The 24,648-nt window shown below is 39.6% G+C and overlaps 2 protein-coding genes across 4 annotated transcripts; one reads left to right on the top strand and one right to left on the bottom strand.

The window, feature by feature from the left end:
* Positions 1–11,803: 11,803 nt before the first annotated feature.
* On the bottom strand, positions 11,804–16,374 carry ccnb3 (cyclin B3). 3 transcript variants are annotated; one of them, XM_055021270.1, is made up of 12 exons: positions 16,253–16,374; positions 15,940–16,057; positions 15,774–15,857; positions 14,894–15,006; positions 14,635–14,806; positions 13,990–14,088; positions 13,813–13,905; positions 13,534–13,671; positions 13,286–13,441; positions 13,060–13,209; positions 12,468–12,598; positions 11,804–12,383 (listed from the first exon to the last, which is right to left on the bottom strand). In XM_055021270.1, the coding sequence occupies exons 2-12, from the start codon at positions 16,021–16,023 to the stop codon at positions 12,311–12,313; spliced, it is 1,293 nt and encodes a 430-aa protein (XP_054877245.1). In that variant the 5' UTR covers positions 16,024–16,057; positions 16,253–16,374; the 3' UTR covers positions 11,804–12,310. The 3 variants fall into 3 exon arrangements, with proteins under 3 accessions (XP_054877245.1, XP_054877244.1, XP_054877246.1); XM_055021269.1 differs by having other exon boundaries at positions 15,940–16,374; XM_055021271.1 differs by lacking the exons at positions 11,804–12,383; positions 12,468–12,598 and adding an exon at positions 12,613–12,828 and having other exon boundaries at positions 15,940–16,374.
* Positions 16,375–19,169: 2,795 nt separating this feature from the next.
* On the top strand, positions 19,170–24,120 carry si:dkey-171c9.3 (A-kinase anchor protein 11). The gene is made up of 2 exons (XM_055021335.1): positions 19,170–19,224; positions 22,091–24,120. The coding sequence occupies exon 2, from the start codon at positions 22,166–22,168 to the stop codon at positions 22,958–22,960; it is 795 nt and encodes a 264-aa protein (XP_054877310.1). The 5' UTR covers positions 19,170–19,224; positions 22,091–22,165; the 3' UTR covers positions 22,961–24,120.
* The last annotated feature ends 528 nt before the right edge of the window (positions 24,121–24,648 follow it).

The raw sequence follows: 24,648 nt of genomic DNA, 5'->3' as shown, positions 1-24,648 counted from the left end.
AAAAAAATTTCAAGTCTCCCCTAGAGATCAGGAATTTCACATCTACTGAATACAGTTATTGTGCAGCGATGTTGTAAAGAACATTAGGAGTTGGTGTCTATGTCCAGCCGATTCTGCCTCACACACACGCAGAAACACACACTGATATGTTTGGCTGAGTGTGAATTACAGACGTAACGAAGGTTCGGCTCCACCACTTTTTTTTTTATTACAACAGCTAAGCTCTCCAAGGAGCTGTAAATTAAAATGCATTCAAGGCAGAAAGAGAGTCACTGATATATTAGACAAGCATATTTTAGGCGTTTGCCGCTGAACTGAGTAAACGTGGATATGAATGTGTGAAATTGCACGCATTCTTTTTCTTCTCTTCCCTTCTACTATTTTTTCCCCTCGATACTCGGCCTCTACCGTCACGCTTTCTTCCACTCTCGGTTATTAAAATTACTACAGTTGATAAGTTGCATGAAGAGTGTGTGTTAGAGACAGAGAGAAATAAATTGCTTTAATCTTCCTCTTTGCTGTTTCAGTTGGATTTCTGAACTGGCTGCTGTTTGGCTCGGCAAACTAACACGACCCCGGTTTACACACATGGTTCAGACAAAGAGCAGGATCGATGCACTCTGTAAAGCGCTTCAAAGTACGGTTTGCATAAATGGTGGCTTGTGTGGAGCAAATTGTTTTTTAAAGCAGAGAGAAGGGCTAAAGTTTTAGGAAAGCAAGAAGTATAAAAAAAAAATAAATAAAAAAAAAAGAAAACGTGGAATTAAAGCAATCCTTTGCATTTGAGAAGTGAAGAAACACTTTTCTACGTTGGGAGGCATTTGTCCCATAACCAGTGGGTTGCTGGTTTGAGACCTTGATCCATCCATCTCTGCTGAGATGTCCTTGGGCAAAATACTTTACCCGTCTTCAACATGTTCCTAAGAAGACACCATTTTAATCCAGACTTCTTTAGACATTGGTAGGATTTCAAGACATATGCTACTCTTTGGTTTGGCCAGGGTAAAATGTCATGCGCTTTGAAAAAGAGTTTAAATTTTAAAGCACTGCTTCCAACAATCTTGGAATAATGAGCAAGAGCCATAATGAACACTTGCGTGACATTTCCTGGATTAGCCAGGTTCATGTCATACACTGGAAAAGAGCAGGGCAATAAGTATTCATTTGTAAAGGCTCTGATATTTCCAAATTCTTTATTTTTTGTGAAGTATAACTTGATCGCCACTTGGCAAATTGCTAAGTGACGGTCTGTGCTCCTGTGAGTTCACATACCAATAAGCACCAGTTTCCCCTCCCCAAGGTTTGAACTCTGAGATACAACAAAGGAAAGAAAAATGTCTTTCCAGTTCCTTACATCCCACAGACTTATATCTAAAGCAAACTAAAGCAGCGACCAGAAAAAAAGTCTGAATTGATTTATAGCACAGGAGGTGGTATTAGGCTAAGATGATGAAGGCTTTCCCCACAGCAGGAAGAAATATTGACAAGATTCTTGATATGGGGCGAAGGATAAGGGTAGTCATGAACAAGAGGGAGATATGATGCCCTTGAAGAAAGTTGGAGGAAAGTTAGAGTGAAAATACTGGAAGAGTGAATCCGCTTTATGATCTTCTTTGCACTCTTATGGTCTACTGGGTTAAAAATAATTCATGTTTCATTATCAGCATCAATTCAGCATAATTTTTGTCTGCTTCATCCCCTAGTTCTCTGTTGGATCTTCTTACGGACTGGTTTTATCAAGTCATCTTTTGTCTTTTAATATTAATAATGTTTCTTTTCCATCTCATCCCTTTTTTATTTGTCATAAAACAAAAGTCTCTCCTCAAAAGACCCTTGCAGAGGACACACATTCAGAGGAAGCAAGGCCTGTCAAAGGAGTGGCTAACGCATACATCTTTGTCTGGTGGGGAAAAGAATAAGGTCAGCTGAGAAAAAATTCCCCAAGAGCCACTGCCCTCCTTGTAAGACAGCTCTGTTCAAAATGTTTCAAGGCATTTTTCCAAACTTCAGTCATCTCTCTGAACCATCGGCTATTGACAGACTATTGCATGCCCAGAGGAGTGGACGTTGAAGTCCTCTAATCGCTAACATTTAGCGGTGATACACAAGGTTGATTGTGAAAAAAGCTACGCTTTGACCAAAAGCCACCGTGAAGAGAGAAATGTCAGCACTACTAATTTTTCCAATTCCTCGAATTGAGAACAAAACAGTGGGATTTGCTTCTCTAGCATTCAGCCTAGCCATGTTATTTTGCAATTAAAAGGAACAAAATGGAAAACTTTAGGCTTTTACTAAACCACTTTAATTGCTCAATATTTAGAAGTGTGCCCAATGTGGACTGAATGGCTTTGTTCACTTCCTCTTCTGCCATTGCTAACATTCAACAATAGGCAGACTGTGATTCAAAAGCTGAGTACAAAACTCAAAGTCATTGTTGAAGGCTCCTTGTTTGATTGGCCAGGATGAAATACCTGAGAAATTCAACTCAATGGGACAAATCCCAGGAGTGGAATTGCAAAAGATGACAATGGTTAGACTAATTTGACCCAAATTTGACCCTAATTTGACCCAAATTTGACCCTAATTTGACCCAAATTAGTCTAACCAACCTTCAACCTTGGAAGACAGCTCATTAATTACAATATCCGTACAATCAGTTTAAGAAGGTAAATAAACTCTGACTCCTTACATAGTTCTCTTACCCTTCATTTCACCGCTCAACTTCAGTCTCTGGCTTCTACTACACTTTTTAAACACCATACAACTGAAATAATACATTTTCTCTCCATGAAAGTCTGCACTTCCTACTAAATGAAGCCATTTATCAGAAGCGAAGGTTCTCCTTCTTTCAGTCATGACAAAAGACTAGGTAATGGATTTATTACACTTCAATTGTCTCCTGAAATATTCACTTTAATTTAATAAACTGCACTTAAACTGTGCAATAAATCTCTTCATATCTTATTGAAACAAATAAAATGTCCATTAAATTCCCTGTATAGTGAATTAGAATAGTGTTCTTCATACAGCCACCAGGGGGCAGTATAGATGATCAGAAAACTTGAAAAATAAAGGGGGAAATAAAAAAATGAAAAATTAAATCATCTAAAATGTTTAAATCAGACTTAAAATTTTTATAACAAAATCACATTTATTTTTCAATCATTACTATAAGATATAAGCTGAGGTAGTTTACTGATTCTCATCTTTTTGACTGGCTTTCTGATTCCCCATCAAATTTATCAGGCTGCTAAGCGTAGCGTGACCAACTAAAATCAAAAGGTATGAGGCAGCAATTATTCAAAACAAAGGTAATAACTTTTGAGAATAGCAGATTAAAGTGAGAGAAAAAAAAAAACATTCAGAAAGCTGGTTTTTTACATATTTAGAAGCACTGTTTGCAGATTTTCCAAGGGTGTCTTCACCCAGAAGCTAATGCTGTTTTGAGGGGTTATGGCATAAAATTAGAATAAATGCATGTTTTCTATACAAGTAGGCACCATATACATAAAAAATTTTCAAGCTGATTCTTTCACCGATCCCTATGTAAAAGATTCTTCCCTTTGTTTCACACATTTTGAACACATACTGGACACTTGAGTATTTACCATATTCCCTTAAGCATACAAATTTTTTCTACTCCCTTCTGGAGTGAAAAGCAGTAATTATTTGCTCTAACAACAATAAAAGCAACTATATTAGAAGGATCTCTTGGTCTTCGAAACCTGAGACTGACCTCCACGCTTGTGGTTATCAACCATTTCTTAATTACACCAAGAACTAAAGAAACGGCTTTTTATCTCCTTTTTAGCCCTCTGGTGCTTTGTGGGTTTCAATTATTTTAATTATCTGGGTTTAAGACATGCAGTTGAGAAAACTCTGCGGCTGCATATTAGAGTTTAAGGAGTCAGAGTTTAGAAAGCCTTAAAATTAAGCACTTGGCTTGTTCGTTATGATGACTGTGAGCAGACCTATCCCCTAACGAGCTAATTAAGACTTAAGAGCTCGTCTCCCTCGGGGTGTCCATACATTTTTAAAGTGCTCCTTCTCTTTTTTCCCCACTCTACGGTTATAGGAAGTAGAAGCAATAGATTCATCCATCACCAACTCAAAGCTAATAAATGAACTCCAAGTTGAAACATTCAGGATTCTTCCTCTGTCAATGTGTTAAAAGTGCAGCACAGAAAGCGGTGGCCAGGTTTAACGGCCCACCGTCCATTTTATGGGGTTTAGTTCTTGATGAAGTGTGTTTCTTTGTCCGCAGTGAGGCATGCAATTACAGTCTCACACTCTTACAAGTAAGCAGAACAAAGGTGTCTTCATCTGTACACATGCGAACGCTGGGTTTTAGTGTTTCTGGAGCTCGTTAAACACAGACGGGGACCCTCGGCTGCTCCCGCCGCCGCCGTTTCGGCGTGGGTGTGTTTAATAGCGAACATGGCACGCCATCTTCCATACACAGGTTTGTTCAGCAGACCGACACCTGGACGAGCACAAACAATTAGACGCAACCGCATCAATTTGGAGAAAGGATCTACGACACAAACAGTGAAAGTCTGAAATGTACAAAATGTTTATTATAATAATTTACCTCGTGCTACACAGCTTAAGATTACAGTGCATTACAAAATATTCACATAACTTTTTTTTACATTTTCATGTTTTACAAAATGTTAGTATTTCTGTTGTATGTATTTTCATTAGTTTTCAAGATTTACCACAGTTTATTTGGATTTAGGTCTAAACTTTGAATAGGCCACATGGGCTCCCCCATTGTATTATCACCACCAGGTCAAGCTTTTTTTTTATGTTTGCCTTTTGTAAGCATTTACATGTATTAATACCTAAACGTTTCTGCGCTCCTACAACAGAATTATCAAGTGATTTTCAAATTTTGTGCCCATTTAAAAAAAACTAACTCAAAAACATGGTAGGGCACTGAATGACTTACCACTGGGCTTAGCAAGTTTTCTGGGGGGAACCCTGGATCATTCTAAGATGTGAGCATGCAGCGGTCTAATAGAAATTCTACCATGCGCTTTTGTCACATAACAATTACAGACATCCAGTAATTTGATGGATAAACACTACAAATCCTCAATGAATTTGTAGTGTTTGCATTGACTGCAAAGACGGTGGCCAAAGTATTTAATAAAAATTAAAAACAAAAAAGTCTGTCAAATCCCCTGTTTTCCTCCTCCTTTGGCTTCTAACTCTGCTCATTTATTTTCTCCATTTTCCACACAAGCAAGCAGAATCAAGTAAAAATCTTTTTTTTTTAAGTGACCATTAAAATGAACCTACTTAAATGAACATAAGGTTTCAATCACAACTTAGGAAGAATCTTTCTGAGCTGTTTATATTTAGCCACAAACTCCTGAAAGCCTCGACCGTCTTTAGCATCTCTGCAGAGTGTGAATAGAGCTCTTGTTAAATCGATGAGGCCATGACCCGGCACAGAGAGAAAGTTCAACTTGGTGCTTTCGTGCATCTCCAAACCCATTCTCTCTGTTGCTCACCATCTCTAGAAACTGAACTGAAGACTGGCTGATAAATTGAGAAATTTCCTCCACGACTCGGATTCCTCTTTAAGAGTGTCAAAGGTATTCTGCACATTTGGTCTGTTGCCCAAAGAAAACCGGGAAAATAAAAACAGGTCTTACAAAGTCACCTCTGTTTTCTTGGCAATGGCAATGAAAGGACACACAAAACAAATCATGCACTTCCCCAGACTTCATTGTCTGATCTGATGTAGATATACATCTTTTAAGACTCAATAAGGTCTTCAGTAGAACAAGGGATATCATGATAGAATTTCTTTTATCAAACACTTTGCATGTCTTATTTTGAACTTTGTTCATTCTTACAGATAAGACAGAGTAAACTGTAAATGACATTGAACAAACTAAGTTTTTTTTGTATTTCCATTGCCCACATGCTCTTTACTTTATTGCCATCTGCTGACCAAAGTCTGGCATTTCATGGTTTTTCTTACAATGCATGGAATTGTTTGGATGCAGAAATGTTCTAAATTGAGTTTTATTGTGTAAACCGTTACAATGGATGCAAACAGACATGTCGTACATGATATATAAATACCCTGGGATCCCATGCAAATATTTTGTGTCTCTTATTTTAATGTCAGAATGTGAAAGAATGTGTTTATTTTATTGTTAAAGTAAGTGTCTGGTTTTAGCGGAATAGCTGTTTATTTTTCCGACAGAGAGAGATACTGGGTCAGACTAAGTCAGAGCATCTCCAGTGTACAGTGGTCAATACCTAATAAAAGTGGTCTAATGGAGAAACGAAGAATACTAGTATATATTCTACAACACAGAAACACCAGTGTCTCCGATGATATGCACACCGTCTATCTCTGCATTTCTGCTTTCTCCACTCATATTTACGAATAGCTACCTCCAATAAACACACATAATCACAGTCCATAGCGACAGCCAAATCCGAGAAGCGCTATTGTTTGGGCTCATCCGTTTTCCCAAACCCCGACTTTGTCTTTCTTTACTCAATCCTTCACTTCTCGGACGGGGGGGTTGGTTGCCCTTTCCTATCTGCACAGTGGGGAAATGCTAATGGCATTGCAGCAGAGCCAAGACAATTAGCAGACAGAAAAAGCAGACGATTACGAGGGGACTTGAAACAAACACACTGTGTACCGGTGAGCAACAGGAGACGCACACTGAAAGGCAGAGACAATAGGAGGCGTCTCGGTTTTGCTTTGCAAATCTTCTTTGCATTCCAAGAAAGCAAAACTGAACGAAAGGTAGGTCTGTGGCGACTGGCGAGAGAGGACGTTTAACAAACAGCAAAGTTATGAGTTCAAACTGGGATTTAGAATACATTACAGGGTTTCTGCAGGCTTCACCAACTCAAATTTCAGACTTTTTAAGACCATTATGAATGAAATTTAATACCTATATCACCAAAGAAGTTCATCCACCCGGGTGGCGATAAATTTGCACCAAAATACTTATCTAGCTACCTAGTTAGCTACAATTAAGAAGTCTGAGTGTGACTCAACTTTGAGTCCCACCAGAAAAGAAAATACATAATAAATGATTAAATAGACCTGCAAAGTCTAAATTTAAGACTTGTGGTTTACGTATTTAAGGCTAAATTTTTTCTTTAAAATTAATTTAAGACATTTCAAGGCTTTCATTTAAGACCTTTTATGAATCACCCAACAAGATTCCAATGCAAGAATTAGTCCAATTATTAACAAAAGAGCAACATTAAGACAATCTGAACGAGGCAGCTTCGTAAAACTCATATCCCCTACTACCCAGGAACCTTTTTCCAACCAAAAAAAGTCAATAACCTTACTGAAAGTCATTTTTGATGTCCCTAAATTCTGTTAATAAATTGTATCTGTCCATTGGTTTCTACCAATTCCAGCCCTAAAGATGGTAAATGTCTTTTACCATCTAATTTACCTACAATTTATCATCCTTGGCTGTATCTTTCAAAACTTGAGTCTAACTTTGGCTCAAAAAGCAGCTTGTACCTATCATTAAACAACTCCAACTCTCACTCTCTCTGATCTTTCTTTCAGAAACGTTCACAAGCCATCATTTTCCGAGTCAAATTTTGCTTCCTTCGGGAGATGGGAGAATTGTCCTGGAATGTATATAGATGGGAAAAAAAAATATTTTTAGAAACCAAAAAGTCGCCCAAGTGCCAAGCATTTTCTAAAGCCAGGCCTAGATTAGATCCTCGCCCCTGCTGTTGTTTCTAACAGTCTAAGACAATCACAAGGGTTGGATCATGTTCTTTTTTTGTAACCCTTAAGAGGCCATTCCTTCAAAAACCAAAGCAATCAAAGCAATGAATACAAAAAAAAAGACCCAACACATCACATTCGTTGCAACAAAACAGCAGCTTTATTGCAAACTTTTATACTTCAGGTTCAAAGATGCTCTTCTGCCGTGTTCCTGTGATATCAGACAGCAACTCACAGAATTTCCTTTGTTTTCAACACTGCCACCCAGATTTCTTTTTAGTGTACAAGTCTCTCTTATCTAATCATTTCCTTGCTACTTTTCAACTCTGAATCACAGACTCTCCCCGAGATCCAGTCAGCATCGTTTCTTCTTCGTCTTTGTACCGCCTATGGATCTCTTTCCATCGCCAATGGCAACATTTTTCTCTTTCTTCTTCTTTGACGACTTTTGCATTTGTTTTGCAAGAGTTTTAAAGGCAACAAGGATTTCTTGCTTTGATAGACTGATCAATATGGGTTTCTTAATTTACAGAAAATCTGCCCAAAGAGATATTTGAAGTCGCTCTACTAAAATCAATGTCACCGTTTTAAAATTAATACATAAATAGAGCATAATTGGCAGTAAAGGAAGACCTAGCAGAAACTCAACTCTTTAGAGAAAAAAAATATACATTAAACTTCTGCCCTGGTATACCTCACTATCATCTGTGCACCTTGTTTACTACTGACATGACACCATGAACCAATCTGGTATTATTGTTTACCCCCCCACTTTCTATAAACCTAAATAAGTTCATGTCAGATATGTTTTTGTGAAATCCCAAAGTAGAAATTAATCCCCAATTAAATTAAGGTTTCTTTTAAAGCAGAATAGCTCTCATTCAAGTTCAATACAATCTTAGCTACACAATCTTAAACTTAGCATGTGCTTTTCAGTCATCTGGCAAACCCTGTGTTTTCAAATATATTTGGACATGTGGATGTTTAATATGAATGTTATCTATATTAAGAGTCAGTACAACAACAACAACAAAAAAACTAAAACTGAAGACTAAAATACAGTAAGAACAATGTCGTTCTTTGGACATATGAGCCTAAGAAAGTCAAAGAATGTGTTTAACTAAACCAAAACATTGTTCCAGACAAATAAGTTCATGTGAAACTATATGTAACCATATTCATACATCATGAAAACGTTTAGGAACCTCTGTTCTAATCTATTCCATGGTGCATTGGCTTAATGTGTTTGTTCTGTTTTAGTAAACAGTTTGTTTAACCCTGACTAGATTCTCCACCCGAGACCATTAATCTGTCATTTAACAGTAATGCATTCTACAAACAGATTATGAACTGCTCATTGTTCAATAATTTCACTTGTAAGCCTGCTGCCCCTAAAGGGATTATCGGAAAACCGTAGCCGGAACATCTAAACTCCTGATGTAAAATCATTGTAAAACCCTGAGAAAAAAAAATCCTTTCCTGCCCTGTAAGCCACTCTTTCAGTTCCACTAAGCCAATTTTAAATGTAGATATGTATTACAGCTCAGTGCAAATAATACAGCTTGATGGCGGCAACTAAAGTGGAGGGTAGATAAACCCAAAACGAGCTCCACATGCTCAGGAGCTTAACAGCCAAACATCCCTCTAAAACGTTCCCGTAATTAGCCGACCTGGCTGATTGAAGATTCACAAAGAAAGAGTCCCAAAGTTTCTCACAGATAAAGATGCTTGTAGATCCAACTAACTCCTTAAGAGAGAGCAGGCGGGTCACGCCGATAAGGAAGTGAGAAAAGAATAGGTGGCGGAAACAAAGCGTATGAGATGATGGGAAGTCAGGAACTTTTAGGTTGTTACTCTGCCAGGTAAATGCTAAAAAATGGATCTCCTATATTTAAAGAGAATATATTTTCATAATTATGCTAAATCTACAAAGATGAGTTATGAGAAGTATGATGGAGTATCAGTGCCAAACTAAGAAAATAAAACATGAGAATAAAGTCAAACTTACAAGAATAAAGTTGAAATGATGTTATTCTCAAAACATTTCCACCTTATTCTCAAAAAATTTACATTTCTCACATACGACTTTATTCTTGTATTAATTAAACCCCATTCTCATATTATTTTTGATGTTTTTCTGGTACTAGTAAAAAAAAATACGACTTTACTCTGAAATTATTTTAACTGGAGTCTTATGACTTTTTTGTAAATATGACTGTCCTCGAAATACTGACTATATTCTCTTATTTTGATTTTTCTCATACAACCTTGTTCTAAAAATATGACTTTATTCTTTTATCATTTCAACTTCATTTCCTCTTAATATAATGACATGGCCCTAAAAGAAGAACAAACTTTAACGAACAGAACTACCAGGTCTTCCTGACTGAGCAGATCCTGACTGAGCAGATCTTAGCGGGGAGAAAGCTGGTTTCCCTTCCAGACTCTGATCAATAGCTCATATGCAGTTTGATGAGGATCTGGCAGCAGCGGTTCAGATCCTTATCCAGCACAGCTTGATGGGCTCTATCTGCACCAGCACACTTTAATCAGAGGGTGTTATTGGGATCGTTGCTCTGAGAGAAGTGGGGGGAACAGAATGCGCGCACGTCCACACACACACAATGCAGCCAATCAATCACTTTAATTGATCGAGAGAATGACGGTGGGGAAAATGAGCTCAGACGGCTCCGGGAGCACAAGCAGCAGGTGAAGCTTTATGAGTGTTTGTGGGAGATGATTGCCGTTGAATTGAACTGGCGCACATCCGCATCCCGAAGTTTTTAAATGTGCGCCGTGTCCGTGATGGACCTTCAAACAAAGCTAAAGGTCAGTGAAGAGCTCTGTGGTGTGCTTGGTGTGATGCAAGTCAATGAAATCGTCTTACTCTTTCTTCTCTACCACCAACACCAAAGAGACCTGAACGAAGTTTGATTTTGTGAAATGGAACGCATTTTCAGACTAAGTTTTTATAAAATAAGCCTTTTCTTTGGCAGTTCTGCAATTTATGGCCACAAATACGAGACAAAAAGTTCTTAGACTGTTTCTAGTAGCAGTAAATAAAATCCGACGTTGCTACATATTTCATTATGTTGGAAATAATAAAATATTACCAACATTTTATTTGGAAATAAAATGTTTACTTTTTATGAAGACTGAAGTTGCACCCAGTGTCTTCACCAGAGCTTTTTGCTTTGTTTCTCTCAGTAGCTTTTGGTGCAGGCCCACCAGGTCAAAAAGGTTTTTTCCAATAAATTTGGCTCATTTCACACAGTGCAGTGTGAAAGCCAACCGCGCCAGCTGAAAATGCAACAAACGTTGCAATTCCGGTACCCAGCCAAACCAGCTCTATTTAAGTGTGAAAACACTTAAAACGGTAGGCAGAACAGACTTCCACTTTACAGCTGTAAAATCACCCTAAACATACAGCCAGAGCTATAAGAGCTCAGATGAGGCATGTCGAGGTTAAGCCCCAAGAGACAAAAGTAGTACACTGCAGAATCTCCTCTCAATCATCCACCAGTGGGTTATGTTCATGCAGCACAATGGCTATATGGGTGCAAACAACCATCCATGCAACCTCTTTTATACACATTTTGCAATGTGTCCAACAGAAAAATGTCAGGTTGTAGTCTGCCTCTGTATTTGAGTTTGGTTGAAACGCTGCAATGTTTAAACAAGAAAAAAAAAAAGACATGGAAGCCAATTATGGTTTTAAATCATTTTAGTTACCAAGAGTTAACATTTGTTGAGGCCCAGTCTTAGTTATGTTGTTAAAAGCTAATTAACATAAACATGTTTTCTGGGTAAATGAGGCCAAACCTGACTGGTGTGAATCTTTAAGTCTGTCTCATTTTTGATTTCTGAATCAAGTCCTCTGACCTGCCAAGTTTCTTTCCCAGTTTCTTTCCGAGTCCTTTGTCTGTCAGCAAACATACAAAATTATTCATGTGGCGACACCGACCTCCAGTGGACAAGAAGAAGAATTACAGTCACAAGAAATCAAAATTGCAACGTAATAAAGGGTGAGTGTCTAAATCAGAGTGAAATAATCATTCATTGGAGTAAAGAGTAAAACATTTCTTTATTTTAAGACTTCGCAAGACAGCCATGACAAAAAACAAAACAAAACAAAACAAAAAAAACAAAGCATTATTTGGTCTTCTTTTATACAAATCATTAGCTCAACATGATAAACACTGTACAACCAGAAATGCATGCATAGCTGCTAACGTGAACGATATCTGAAATCTTTTTTAAAAGGATTGTGGGCCAGTGCATAATTCATTAGTAAGTATACACACAAAAGAGTTTACAGATTACTAATGAATTACAATTTCACTGATCTTATAAAAACCTATGTATAAAAAAAAATCCACTGATAAAATAAGTTTAACATGTTAATAACAATGCCCACATTAAGAACACTCCTTGAGAACTTGTTTTATTTCCAATGTCACATGGAAGACAAACTGGACCACATATAAATATTAAACATTAAATTATGTACAACGTTTTTGCCCTAATGGAAGGTTTCACTCAACTCAAGTCTTTTAGACCATTTCTCCATCTTCACGAAGAGGCCAAGGCTTTCTCCAAGACATCAACGTCAACCAAAGGAAGAGAAGCGACTTCAAAAAACACCCTGGGGGTGGGGGGAATAATTATTATTCTGTATTATTCACCAGAACAGCAATATCTCGACATGTATTTTTCTTTGCAAACTTACTTATGAGAGTATTTGCTCCGGATGGTTTTCAGGTTATCGTCTGGTGGAGCTTGAAGCATCGAGTGGAGCTTTCTGACCACAGGCTTCAAGTCAGACACCTGATAGCCGGAGTGGAACTGCAGGATGGGACACTGCAGGAGCGACAGCGCGGAAGAAAAGTTACACCCAGCTTTGGGGTTTACAGCCTATTGTAAAAGTACTTTAGCAAAAACTTTACCACTTAACCAATATAAGCTTCTATCTTTCCACTATTAGAGTTTAATATATTTCTGCTTCGTCCACCATTTGGTTGAACAAAAGTTTCCCCATTCGGCCTGCAATGACTCTTGGGATAGGTTTGGCTGTCAAGGATAGACTTGTTCTACAAATCCGGAGAAAAGAAGAATGCTTTTGGAGGAGCTTTCATATTTGGGCAGTCTTTGTTGCATCACTAATCCTCATTACTAATCAAGACGTACAAGATTCAGTTCATAATCAAAAAAAGCCAAACAGGAGAAAGCCATTAAAGAAAACGGTGCAGTTAAAATGTGCGCTAATTTCTTCTCTGAAATGCAGCTGTGGTTTAGGTTTTTGTCTCAGGTAGGTAGCTTACCCAGCCTCCCAGGTTTTTGGTGACCAGCGCCATCAGCAGGCAGGCCGATGCCAGCCTGGAGCCCCGCTCCAGCACAAAGTCTATCTCCATCAGACTCATCTCACAGAAGAAGCGAGCCAGGGTCAGCGTGTCCATGCCCGCATTCACACACTGGAGGGAGGGAAAAAAAAGTTAAGCCATGTTAAGTCATGTCGTACAACAACATTTACGACTAAAGGCTACACACCCTGGCGTAGCGTCTGAGGAACCGATACGGAATGGGAATGTTGATGTCGAACGACAGCGTTTTCAGGATGTTGGCTTCTATGCTGATGAGTTCGTGTCGTTTGTAAGCGTCGTCGCAGATGTAGAGGAAATCCTCGACGGGGGGCGGGCAGCGCTCCTGCAACCAACGATGACAAGACTTAAAACTGTTCAAACTGAAGTGTCACTTCGAACCAGCTGGAAAAAAATAAATAAATAAAAAATTCTCACCTCAAATTTGCAGGCAATCAGCAAGGCGGTGGAACCGACGAGCTGCAACAAGTCCCTGTGGATGGTGACCTTTGACAAGTAGTGGTCTGTCAACTTCACGGCCAAGTAGAGAGTCTCGTGGAACAGCTCAAAGTTCTCCTACGTGAGAAAAAAAAAAAAAAAAAAAAAAACACGATCAGAAATTGAAAAAGCAACCGCTGTTCAAATTATCAAAATGTTTTTCTTAGATCAGAAGACGCTTTGATCTTTTCTGGCAAACACACTGGCTGAATGAATCACCTGGACTTCAACCAGCCAATCGATCAGGATCGCCCTCATGTCTGGGCTGAGGTAGGGCTGCTTGTCCATGTAGTTGGAAAGAACGAACTTTTCCTGAAGGTGAACAATGAGGATTATGGAGCTGAACCAACAAGACACAAATACTCAAATGTTAAAGGTTTTCTAGAGGTCCCTTACTTCTCTCTTTTTAAGGTAGTCGAAGATATCCTTTGCATACTCAGGACACATGTAACAGTCTTCAGAGTTATCCAAGTCGATGTCGAACTCTTTTGGGATCTGTTCCAAGTCGAAAGAATGTGGAGTTAAAAACACAAGCCTTACTTTTACCCAACTTTAGGCTACTTTCACACAGCAGGCAAAAACGACCCAAATTTCAACTCCAACTGAACGGATCGATTCCAATCTTTGCATGGACATATCACATTTTAAACAATTTTTTTGCCATTGATGAGACGTGTGCAATTTTTATGAACCAGAAGAAGCCAGGCTCGGTAAATCCAGACAAACGGCGGCTAGAAATTATAATTATGAACTTATAGACACTGAAGCGCATCACGTCACAATCCCACCACTCTAACTGCACATCCAAACAGACTTCTCCACTGACATTGCTGTTGATGCTCCACAAGACCATTGCTAGTAGTTGGGCTTTTCCATTAGCTTCCTTCATCTTGTCATAATATCATCAGTTCCCATTACTGATTAGACTTTAAAAATGGATCCATAAACGATTCTGCCCATCATTACGCGTGTCGCTTTTCGGAGTCGAGCATCAAGACCTGCCGTGTGAACGTAGTTTTAGAAATGTGCGCCTCTTCTTACAGTCTGCCTCTGGATGTGTGCCGGCACTTCCCGGGCAGCAGGGGATAAAACATCTGCTGGTTCTTCTGCCGGAGACGAGTCATCCCTCTGCGGCTCCTCGCTCTTCTTGTTCTCCTCTACGTCGGACCTCTCTTTCTCGGCCGGCGATCCCTCGGAGCTCACGGATGACGACCTGCGGGAGGCGAGACACTGCGAGGTAAAGGCAACGAGCGAGAAGGACGACGGCGAAAACTAAACCCGGAATTTCTTTAAAAAGTACTTTTGTAGGTTTGTTCGATTCTTTGACTGCACCGAGGCGGCGTTGGTCTTCTTTTGAACTTTCTTCGCCGACTCCCTCTTCCTACCTGGAAGGCTGATCGTCACCTTGTGAGCCTGGAGACAGATTGGATAAGAATTTCAAGAAGTGACATAAATAAAAATCTATGTCCTGAGGAGTTGTTAAAGTCTGAAAGAAGAATTTCATATTGATCAATTTAACCTGACTGAGACACACAGAGTAGTGATGACCACGACTACCCTCCGTTACCATCAACTTGGCGTTTCAACATGGCTCCACTCCCCAACAGTAAGCCGTGAGGGGGGGGGACATGTTTATTTATCGCAAACATATATAAAAGTGAATTTTTAAAAAAGCACTTCTAACTCAAAGCATATGAAGAGTAAAGCTTAAAATGTTTTCTAAGAGACACTGCGAACATCATCTCTGGGCGGCGCCATGTTGAAAATAAGACTTTTTAACCAAGACGCCTTATGTCGGATTTGATGTAGAACTCAGCTCTGAATTCCGAGGTAACTGGAAAGCAGCATTAATTAAAGCACAGCTGGACCCCAAATAAAAAAATAAAAAAGAAACAGATGTGAAAGTCTACAATGCAGTCAGTGCATCACAAAAAAAGAAAGTTGCACCAAATGATGGCAACCGTTGCACGTATTTCAATGATTTTCCTAAAACAAATAAAAAATAAATCTAGCATCAAATATTGGCGATGCAATGCAATGTATCGCCAATACTTGATACATTGAATCTCTTCTAAGTTTTAATGCTACTTTTCAGGCCCAGTGAGCAAGTTGCTGTATTATTCCTCCAAAGACACACACACACAGAGAGAGAGAGAGAGAGAGAGAGAGCGAGCGCTCACATTGGTGATGTCGATGAAGGCAGTCCTCTTCTTGGGAGCTCCGTGGGGAGGAGACGAGGTCCGCTTCACCTGAGTGGCCTCTTCCTGAAACACGGGCAGCACAACGAATCAAGCAAATCCGTCGTTGTAGCACGTGCAAGGTCACTGCGTTTCCCGTTCCCCTCACCTGGTTCTCCGAGGCCGCTGTGTTCCCCTTGGACGCCTTGTTCCCCGCGGCCTCTTTATGTTTCTTCCCTCTTGTGAAAGGCATGGCAGCTTCGTTCACCTTTATCCCGCGAAAACAACTGTCCGGATTGCACACAAGGAGAGCGGGAAACGGCGCACTTAGGCCAAAAACAAAGCGAGAAAACAACAAACAACTCTCAGCGCAGGGGCTAGTTTAAACTCGCTCGCATGAAGGGGAGTCTCCGTGGCTGAGCTTGCGCGTGACGGGCGGGGTTTCCTCGAAGCGGCTCGAAGACGACGAAGTTTCGTCTTACCTTAGTGCGCTTCACTCTGTTAAATCCAGTTTAGACAGCGGAGAGCAGCATTTTCTGGAATATTTATTGGAATTTAGCGGCGTCGCTTCTCTTGTCTGCAGCGTATTCAGCTGAGGATCTGAATCTCCTGCGCCCTGCTTTCATTGGCTAGAATTTGAGCCAAACGGACCAATCAGGAAGCTGAGCAGGATGCCGTTTGACAAGGAGCGCTGGGTATAGGTACCAGCTCCGACCGGTGAACGATGGCGGAGTTAAAAAAAAAAAAACATCTAATTGACGTGTTTTAGCCCACAAATATAGTTTGAAAAAAAACATTGTATGGATATTTTAATTGCTTAAATTTAATGTATAAAATAATCTCTTTTATACAGGAAATGACTATTCCTTTCGAAATGCAGCATGTTTCTGAAAATGACGGTGAACCCGCCTGTTCGACACCAAACACACCTTAAAGAAACAGGGAGGAGCTCTAAGCGCATTCAAACCTCCTGACAACCAATAGGAATTCACGCCTTGAGAGATTTGTTGATGTTTTGTTCGGGGAGGTTTTAAATAGCAGTAACCTTGTCATCCTGGGACACACATACACACACACACACACACACGTGTTCTCCGTCCACCTGTTATCGTTTAGGTACAGAGTAAATGAATCAATCTACTTTAAACTTTTCAAAGAGTGCCTTTTGATTTCTTTCAGATGCAGATGTGCTTTTTAATTGCTGAGAGAAAAAGTCTTCACTACACTTACTTTAAAATACATACTTCTCATTAGTTTGTTTAGTCATTGTATGGAAATGCTCACATGAAGAAAGATGGTCTTGAGACTAAGACTTTTCAAATATTCATCCAAACATCCTGTAGTGTAAATATGACAGAGTAAAAAGTGGCAGAAAGAAAAGAGACAAGTAATTTACTTGTTATTTCATACATGTCATAAACAAGATGAGCATTCCCTTAGCTAAAACCAAGAACAACAGGCAACAAAATAGGATGCCTCAGACTTTGGGTTTTTACACCTCTTTGTCACAGGTTGAGGGCGTTGTAAAGTGTTTCCAGAAATACAGAATAATAATTGGCCTGTTGGGACGTGGAAACACAGAGGGAGTTGCATCAGCAGTTTAGATAATATATGGTCATGAAATTTTGCGTACACTCCAAGGACAGGTGAAGATGGAGAAAGAGAGGAAACTGGCAGCAAACGAGCATCTCTCTGCCAGAAGTTTGGCTTCATGTCAGAGTATCAAGAACCGAGGCCGTAATTTTTATTTATTTTCTCTTTTTACGTGGATAGGAGTAAATTCAAGCTAAAACCAAGACTTTTTTTTTTCTTTGACCTGTGAGAAAGACGTATGTCTCCTCTGAGCAAACCCTGAACATACATCATTTCATGTACCTAATGCCGCAGATCGTTTGATACAAAAATATATAACTGGGCGGGGTTTGGACGTGAAGTTCAGGGGATTTTTTTTTTTGTTTGTTTTTTGGTGGAAACGGTTCAAGGGCAGCTTCTGTAATGCATTTGGGACGTTGAACTGCCTCAACGACCAGATGTGGAATGCACAAACCAGGGATCTACAAATCATCGCCAACGGTTTTGAGTTTCTTCTGCTTATTCTGCTTTGTATTCAGTGTGTCCAAAAGAAAGAAAAAAAATAAATAATATGCTTTATTTTAGTTATTTTAATTTAAATTTTTTTTTTTGACACGAAACACATCTAAATCTGATGGCGTGTAAAAGTCTTAGTTTTTTTTTTGTTGTTTTTTTTTCACAGATCTGTCCCACTTCAGTGTTTCTGAAAACCAAACCAATTTAGACATGAGTCAAAGACAACACACAAAATCACCCCAAAAACACAGTTTTTAAATTAAAGTGTTTATTATTGTGGAAGGAAAAAAAAAATAAAAATCAGACCCAAGCAGCCATGTGTTAAAAGTGATTACCCCACCCTGTGGTTTATAACTCAGGCCTGATTTTGTTTACTTGTGTGTTTTTAACCAGTATTTGAATTGGTTGATATTTTTTAGCATGACAAACAGCAAAAAACAAAACAAAACAAAACGAAAAACTAGGAAATTGGGAAGGATCTAGACTCTTTTACACGCAAAGCTCAGATATTTTTATGCAAAAATCATTTACAACTATTAAAGAAACACACAGGTTCTAGGCTGTAATATCAAATTCAGTTGTGTAGTTTAAGTACTGCCAACATTTATTTATTTACTTACTTTATGTTTTACATATTTAAACATGTGCTTATTTATTTGGTGAACATTTATTTATTTATGTACTTCTACCTAATTATGGCAGGATCAGGCCTCCATAAACAACTTTTCCTACTTTTCACTTTCTCCTCCTTATTTCTCTCAGACCTTTTTTCTCAGGTTTCCATCATGTTATGCAGAGGCAGAATTTGATGTTTCATATCCACACCTTCCTAAAACAATGGCCTAAGTCCTAATTCTGAAAAAAAGAGAGAGAAAGAAAATCACCACCCACTTTTTCCCCCAAAAAAGATCTATTAGGCAAATCAAAAACAATCTCTTTTAACAAAACAACAAGTCGGCCCATTATTTTTCGGAAGGTGACGACATGCAGCGTCGTCGCTCGTCAGCTTTCAGCTGCACGCCTGGTTTCTAGATTCCACTTTTCCATTTTCACATATTTATCAAACTCAAGACATTGAAAGCCTACAGGTCAATGAATAAGCTTGAACAAAAGTGGAAACAAACGTGTTCTTAACAAGCTTGTGCTCTCTGAACTTTGACGGAGCAAAAAGAAACCGGTTACGTTGACAGTACGACGCAGTCCTCTGCCACTTCCTATTTGCTTCTCAGTGCTGTACATTTCTTAAAACGGCTCCTCCCACGCACAAGTACGCTTGCAGAAACTTACAGGAAGTGAGCAAAGCTGGTGAACCCTTTCCCATGTCACCCATTTCCACTGAAGACACTGTGCACCAAGCTCCAATGTGGTAAGTTCGCCTACATGCCAATAGAGTTCAGACAGTCAGTTTCTTCACCTGTCTTTCTTTTCAAGCTGTTTCAAGCTTCATATACGTAACATATCGTACATCAAATTGATTCTCAGGATTCTTTCTGTATTTTCACTTTATATTTTATTGCCTTTTCTACCTTCCACTCTCAATACAATCGATTTCTGTTTAGTTCTGACAGCCTTACGTGTTTGTTAACATTTATTTGAGGCATTTTTGAATTTATTTTCAGTCAGGTTTTTTTTATGAAGGAAATGGTGGTTTGGGATATTCACACAAACCTAAAATAGCTTCTTGCAGAGGAGGTTTTTGCTTCCCCCTCGCTCCCTCTCAACAGACGAACCAGAGGGAAAGAAAGGGGAATAAATAAAGCTTTTCTTAAAGGTCAAGTGAGGTTTCAGCCAAACACCAAACACACTTAGAACTGCCTTTGTACTTAATGCGCATGTAGTGCATTTGGTTGCCTGTGAAAGCTCCAACAGAGGTGCCCTGGTGTCATTAAATTAACGACACAATGCTCAGAGTCAACACTTTGTGTTTGGGCCTGTATAACATGACTTGGGAGGAGCGTCCCAAATTTGACGGACGCTCCTCTACCTTCTACCTCGTCAGAGTTTACGACTCTCACTGTCAGGAGAAGACATTCTTTGTTCTTGCTGCAATCTGCTCCACATCTGCCCTTCACAGTCTGTATGTTTCAAAAGACGGGCAGAGATCGTCTGATCAGATGACGGGGTGTTAGTTCAACAAGCCATTAAAATGTTGGAAACGTGTTTGCTGAGCGACTGGTTTATGGTATTAAAAATCCGCGGGCTGCCTTTGGCGATGCTCGAAATGCTAGTTTGCAGTGGAAGAAGATGGGGGGGGGGAGGAAAGATGTACTGCTTTTGTCTTAGTTTGCCATAAAAGTTTACAGAATGATAAAGACTCTACATGTAGATGGCTCCATTGTAATCTGCGCTGCATTTAGTTGAAGTTTATCTAAAGAAAAACCTACTCTAGTCTTATCTTTTAAAAGTGTAAAATGTAGATGTCTCCCTTGTCTTTAGCTAAAACAAAATGACCATCTACAAAAAGTTACAAAACTGAACTTTAGAGTTTATTACTACCCCGAAGATTTGGAGGCACATGTTGTCATAAAACCAAAAAATGACCTCATTGTTCACTTTGGATGACAATCAATTTCACAAAAGTATCAGAGAAAGTACCTTGAAAATAGAAATCTGACTGATTTGGCTTGAAAAAAGTTTGCACATTAATATGAAGAACTACTGTTCTTGGAATTGACGGCGAAGCCTCAGCATCGTGGAAGAGCTCCAGTTACAGTGAGACAAAAACTGGGAGCAAATCCCTATTTCAGCTGCAATATAAATTAAAGTTCACTCATTTAACTGACTCAAATATCCTGTAGAAAGGAATTGGGATAATCCAAAAGACAAATGATCAAAAGTGAGAAGGAGAACAGAATAACAATTTACCTCATTCTGCAATAAGATCAAAATGATCCCACATTTAGAAAACTTCCTCCTCCTTGGTTGATCCATGCCATGCAGTCTGTGTGGATCTGTGACACTTTTATGACTTATGTTGTTGTTTGCATAAAATATGTTTCAGGATACTTGTCTTGGTCATGACGAAACACTTGGATGTTTGTCCCATGATCGGTTTTCCGATGAATTAGGCTTTCCTAGCCTAATTCATCGGAATTGCAAAAGCTCCGCAGAGAGACAGGTTGCTGCTGTCGCCGAGGCCAGCAATTTGAGCCGCAGCAATTTTGAACTGAACTTTCTGCCTGTCACATCCGGACTGGCTGACAGCTCATCTGGTGACAGGCTGCGGTTGAGGCCCTTATCTTACTTTCCATCCTGAGCTTCAGAGGGGGACTTCCTTTACTCTCTGTTTCTCTGGTCTTTCTCTTGCTTTGAAAGATTCCTGACTCAGATCTCTCTTTTGAAGTTCCTTGAGGCTTTCTGTCTATTCGTAGCTTATCCGCTTTCTTCCTTCTTCTCTAAATCGAAGCAGACTCATACCCTGAAGAGAGCTGAGGCACCATTTGTGTATCCTGCTATGCTTTAACTGTACTTTCTCTGTTTGTTTATTTTTGGATTTAATTAGAAATATTGCAGCCAAAGCCTTCAAACAAAATCGTTTAGCTCAATTCTTTCTGTAAAAGTAAAAGTTCTGGGAATTTTTAAATGCTAAAACTCACGTAGTGCCATCACAAACTTGCATTTCGTTTGAATTTCACCTGAAAGACCAACACGAATCAGTTTCAAATCAGTTCACGAATAGAAATCAGAAAAGTTGTCCGACCGTTGTATTACTTAGATGTCCCACAATGAAACTCGGTGCAACAAACTACTTTTGGATTGGCACACTGGTATATGATTTTAAAATCTTGCTCACGTGGAAGAACCATGGAAACCTCTCTCTTATGGAAAAAAGCCATAAAAATTCTTATTAGGTGAACTCCTCAGACAAACAGACCAAACTTACATATGTAGACTTCATTCATAACGAACAACGAGCTTCGTTGACGCAAAGATAGATGGAAATAGTTCAGATCAAAGCTTGTTCATGTGTTAAAAAAGTACAAAGTACTCCCTAAGAGTATTGACGAAAAGTAAGACTAAATTTTCTTCATTCAAACCTTTTTCTAGCTTTTACTGAAGACTTGTGTTGCACTTTGTATTGGGTTATCACATAAAATCTCCAAAAGTATGCTAAAGTTTGAGGATGAAATGTGACAAAGTTTGCAAAAGTTCAATATGGATTCTTTATTGAGGCTTATTGTCTTTATCTTCGCAGATAAAGACATTGTGGCTTATTGTCTTTATCTTCGCAGGATCCAACGCAGACTCTAAGCGAAGACTCAACGTGGCGAGAACCCATTTCCAAAACCTCTGGCAAAAGAATCCTCATGTATACCGACGTTCTGGACCAGTTCGCCCACAATCTTGCAGAGAACATAATCCTCTCCTCTCTAGAACAAATGGAAAAGTTGGAACCTGAGGCGCTACAACCCTTTCAAACACCAGAGATCTTAGCCGAGGAGTTGGCATCAGCAATCGTTGAGGTCGCTCTGAAAGACGTCTGCTTTCCACCATCAGATGTTGAAAAGAACGATTGTGAAGAAGCTGAAAATGGGCTCCCTCTGGACGCTTCCGGAGAAGAAGAGGACCTGCTGGAACTAGAGATGATTTCCTTAAGGGAATTACAGACCCACAGAAACTCTCAGTCCAACCATCCACCTATGTACCCATCAGGCCTTCCTACTGTCGGTTCGCTGGACTACCCAGATGCCCCTCCAACCACCCCCCTCATCCCGGAGTTGGAGCGGAGCAGGAACAGTTTCGCTCGGAAGCTCAAAGGGGGGCTGGCAAAAGTCTTCCTGCCCTCTCCTCCTCCACCGACTCCAAAAGACAAGGACAACTCGGGCGGTGTGATCAGTGACCCTCAAGTGGAACTGATGGAGCAGCTCATGCATTCCCTGTCGACAAGCGACCTGGCGAGAGACGGCCTGCCGGCGCATGGGGCCGGCGTGGAGGCTTTCGCAGAGGTTCTGTCGTGTGACGTGTTAAGCTGGGTCTTGAGCGTGAAAAACAAGCAGCAGGAGTCGGATGAAAGCGATCTTCAACAGCTGGCTCACCAACTGGCTGAAACAATCATCACTACATCGCTGGATAAAGCTAAATCTGACCTCAAGTCTGACTAGTACGTGTCTGTTAAAGAGTTTTGACGTGAGGTCCTGCAAAAATGTTTCGAGCAGGTAATGTTTCATTATCAGGAGATAACCCTGTTGGCATCTTAATTTAGTTAAAAGCCAGAAAAATCCTAAAGATATAAGCTACTCTGAAAGGGATTGAGACATACGTAGACATCGTCCCTTCTGGAAACGTCTCCAGTCACATGTAGGGTTAATGTAAATGGTACTTCATTAAATGTACTTTTCTAATAGATTTTTTCTTCTTCTCTTTTCCCACGCTCAAAAAAACAAAACAAAAACAACCTCAAACGTTTTGTTTTTTGTACGTTTCACAAAGAAAGACGTTTGGTCGCACAATGTTTCCTGTCTTCATTCTCTGTGTGACACTCAATCTGTTTGATACTGACAACTTCCCACCACAAGCTCACAAAATGGCATCGACATAAACTGCCTACCTAACCTGTAAAAGGAGCTGTTCCTTTTACTTTGGTTTCTGTCGTATTGTTTAGTATTCTGACTTCCTTTTTTGGCCCCGTGAAAGTATTTCTTAATAAAGCCAGTGTTGCTCAAAGTGTTGCCAATGGCTATATTTGTTGCTTTGTCCCACTGAGATCAAGTAATGGATCCAGCCCAAAGTAGATGTAGGACTTTGGTGTCGCTCATGCGGCTGCAGGGATCCAGAACCTTTTGCAGTAGATCCCCTTTAGATGGCAGCACAGGAGAAAACTTCTGGCATGTTTTCAGCCCGATCCAAAAAGGATCAGCTGGTCTTTCTTTTCTAAAAAAACACACAAAAAAAAACAACTGTCTTAATTTGAAAGAGTGTAAATTGAATGTGTTTAATGTATGTAATTTAAAATATGCAGAATGTGTTTGCTTTGTTCTATGTTCCCTTTCCCTGAACAGTTCTCCATTAGTTGGGCTCATGAGAAAAAGTAGAGCTGCATGAAACACATCTGAGAAATATTTATTCCACCAAGCATGGTACATAGTCAAATTATTTTTATGGTCAAGACTGTTCTCCTTACATTCTGCTTTTACAACTTGTATTATGTGTGTTCATATTTTGAATTTTGTCTTTTTGATGTACAGTCTTGGTCAGGAACTTTTTGTGAAAAAGATCATTTCAATGTCTTTAGGCTGAATAAAGGGTGAAATGGATTGAAAAACGATCAAACGAACAGATTGTAAATGTCTATCTATGAATATTTTGGACCATTCATTGAACAGAGTATTTTTGGGGTCAGGCACTGATGTTGGACATTTACATCCCAAAGGTGGTCTGTTAAGTTAACTCAGGGTCAGACTTTCTCAGTCTTCCTGAACAGTGAACGAAGGTCTATAGTTCACAGGAAGTGCCATCCTCAACTGTTCTCACGAATCATGAGATGATCAGCGAATTGTTGAAAATGTCTGTGTGCTTCAACACCAACCGTTCCTCTCATTCTCATTGAAAAAACTAAACTCTATACCCCCATACACCCCACTCTACACTTGGCTGACTGCAGTCAAGAAGTAACATTGTCCTGACGAGCATCAACCCAGAATCGTCCACCGGACTGCCTGACAGAAAAGAGCGATTCGTCTTTCTATGAAACACATCTCCACTCTTCGAGCTGAGTCCAGCGGCAGTGTGCTTTGCACCATTGCATCCAGCTCTTTATTGCTCTTGGTAATGTAAATTGTCATTCCATCCA

This window comes from Poeciliopsis prolifica, unplaced genomic scaffold (genome assembly GCF_027474105.1).
Source record: "Poeciliopsis prolifica strain line A6 unplaced genomic scaffold, Auburn_PproV2 SCAFFOLD075, whole genome shotgun sequence".
Classification (NCBI taxonomy): domain Eukaryota; kingdom Metazoa; phylum Chordata; class Actinopteri; order Cyprinodontiformes; family Poeciliidae; genus Poeciliopsis; species Poeciliopsis prolifica.
The sequence above is the reverse complement of the archived record's forward strand: the minus strand, read 5'-3'. Positions and strand labels throughout refer to the sequence as shown.